At 62.0% G+C, this 2,374-nt stretch overlaps 2 protein-coding genes across 2 annotated transcripts in view; one reads left to right on the forward strand and one right to left on the reverse strand.

Moving 5' to 3' along the window:
* Positions 1–332: 332 nt before the first annotated feature.
* Positions 333–1,676, forward strand: H696_00939 (V-type ATPase, F subunit). The gene is made up of 5 exons (XM_009494827.1): positions 333–527; positions 749–799; positions 909–990; positions 1,100–1,182; positions 1,350–1,676. The coding sequence occupies exons 2-5, from the start codon at positions 749–751 to the stop codon at positions 1,491–1,493; spliced, it is 360 nt and encodes a 119-aa protein (XP_009493102.1). The 5' UTR covers positions 333–527; the 3' UTR covers positions 1,494–1,676.
* Positions 1,677–1,765: 89 nt separating this feature from the next.
* The window catches only part of H696_00940 (inorganic diphosphatase), a gene marked incomplete at both ends in the record, with an annotated part of 1,999 nt that continues 1,390 nt past the window's right edge, over positions 1,766–2,374 (reverse strand). The window contains 2 exons of the mRNA XM_009494828.1: positions 1,766–1,840; positions 1,957–2,336. Coding sequence (XP_009493103.1) covers positions 1,766–1,840; positions 1,957–2,336 — 455 coding nt within the window. The remainder of the gene's footprint in view (positions 1,841–1,956; positions 2,337–2,374) is intronic.

Below are 2,374 nucleotides of genomic sequence, written 5' to 3' on the forward strand. Positions count from 1 at the left end.
CCCGATGCAGCTGGACTGGCGGGGAGGGCGGGGCCGGGCGTGGTCACGGACTGGCGCCCCAGGCACACGGGGGCTGGGGCCGGGCCGATCTGGCCTATGTGCGGCGCGCCTTTGTGTGCGAGCATGGCGGCGGGCCCCGCGCGGCGCCTTGGTGCGTGAGCTGGCCAGGGCTCGCGCGGGCGCGCCTAGTCTCGGGGCCCCAGCCTGGTTGAAAAATAACAATACCGGCCGTGCCCCAAGCTCGAGGCTCCCGCCCTGGGGGCTGGGCAGGGTGTGGCAGGCCGGGCGGTGTGGGAGGTGGGGGGGGAGGCGTACCAAGGTCTGGGCCGGTGCTTTCTCCGGCTCACCTGCCCCCCTTCACGGTCCTACCCTCCGTCAACAGCACGCTGGCAGGCGCCCGGCGGGGCTTTTGTCCGCACCCTGAAGGGCCAGCGGGCCAGGTCTCCAACCCGCCGAGATGTTGGGCTAAACCTGTTGTCGTTCCTCCCCGCTCAGCAACATCTCCTTTCCCAAAATCCACCTTCATTGTATCTCCTCCAAAACCCCTGCCGCTGCCCCTCCCCCTCCGTCCATTTGCCTCTCTACCCAGCTCGCCCTCCTCTCCCTCCTCGCCCTCCTCCATGCCCCCTTCTCTGTCCGCCTCATCCTCCCTCTTCGCCCCTCACGACCACACCTCTGGCCGTGCGCCTTTTGTGCTCCACCCTCCTGGCTGACCTGGCTGCTTTCGCTTTGTGCTCCCCTTCACCAGATGTCGGCAGCTCTCAAGGCTCGCAACCTCATCGCCGTCATCGGTGACCATGTATGTTCTCGCGCTTGTGTCCCGTGTCTGGAGAGGGAAGGGGGATTTCTCCGGCTTCACATATCTCCCTGTCTTCGCATCTGACCCCTGCTACGCCCCTCCCCTCTAGGATACCGTGACCGGTATGCTGCTTGCCGGCGCCGGCAACGTCGACATCAACAACAACTCCAACTTCCTGGTTGTCTCCTCCAGTGCGTGTCACGCCTCCGGGCTTGTTTCCTCCTTCAGCGCATGGGGGGCATGTGCCTGCGGGACATACACCTTTGGTGCTCACCACGTTTCCCTTTCCCCCGCATGCAGAGACCCCTGTCGACGAGATCGAGAAGGCCTTCAACAAGTTCACCACTCGCCGCGACATCTCGGTTGTCCTCATTACCCAGCCCGTGCGTGTGCTGGTCCCGTTTGCGTCCCCCCGCACTCCTCTTCGCCCTTGATAACGCCTTTCGCCCCGCTCCTTCTCCCCTCCCTCTCCCCCCCCCCCTCCCCACACACACATACACTTGTGCACGCGTCTGATCCTCTTTCCTCCCCTCCTCGACGTCCCCAACAGGTCGCCGAGGATATCCGCTACCTGGTGGACAAGTACGACCGCCCGATCCCCGCCGTCCTGGAGATCCCCAGCAAGGAGACCCCCTACGACCCCTCCAAGGATTCCATTATGCGTCGTGCCCAGAGCATGATCAGCTCCGACTAAGTGGGGCCGCCGAAGGCGGAAGAGGGCGGGAACTTACTCCATATCCGCTCTCCTGCCTGCCACGAGTATGACTTAGGTACATACACACACGCATATATATATATATGTGTATATATGTGCACGCATGAACATGCTTCCCCACCGCATCCCCAGACCTCAAATAAATATAAATCACAAACAACACCATACAAAGGGACGAAGCGCGGTGGCGCTCCCCTCTTTTGATCGTCGATGTTCATTTTCCGTGTCCACTTCACCGGAGGAGATGTGGCTCACTGTTGGATGGGCTCGCGCTGGCGACCGCACCAGTCTTGGTGGGCATGGGCCAGGATCCGAGCAGTTTGATCCTTGATGGAGTAAGACCGGACAATGGGGCAGAGGGGGGGGGGAGGGGAGTCCGATGTGGGTCAGCAATGGATTGAGCAACAGGAGGAGGATGATGCTGCCCCACTTGGGCACGTACCTTGGAGAAGACGAACCCCCGAGCAGGCTCCTCGGTGTTGGGGACGTAGCTGTTGCTGGGCTTCCCCTCGATGGTCTTGTAGTCGCGATACCACTCGATGACACGCTGGATGATCTCCGGCGGGACATCGTCCACCGTGTGCAGGGTATGGTGGTTGAGCTTGGCAGTATGCTGTTCAAGGAGGCTGTCAGCCGTGGCGTCACTTGCGACGGGGGCCGGCTGGCTGGCCTGCGGCTCGTCCAGACGAATGCAAAGAACCTTCCAATCACACTCGCCCTGGTCTACGAGACCGATGGCCCCGAGGACCCGGACATTGCAGACGGCACCAATCGGGAACGGCTCGAAAGACAGCTCAACCAGATCAATCGGGTCACCATCACCTGGATTGCAAAGAGACAGGGAGAGAGAGAGAGAGAGA

The sequence above is a fragment of the Fonticula alba genome (assembly GCF_000388065.1).
Source record: "Fonticula alba strain ATCC 38817 unplaced genomic scaffold supercont2.1, whole genome shotgun sequence".
NCBI lineage: Eukaryota > Rotosphaerida > Fonticulaceae > Fonticula > Fonticula alba.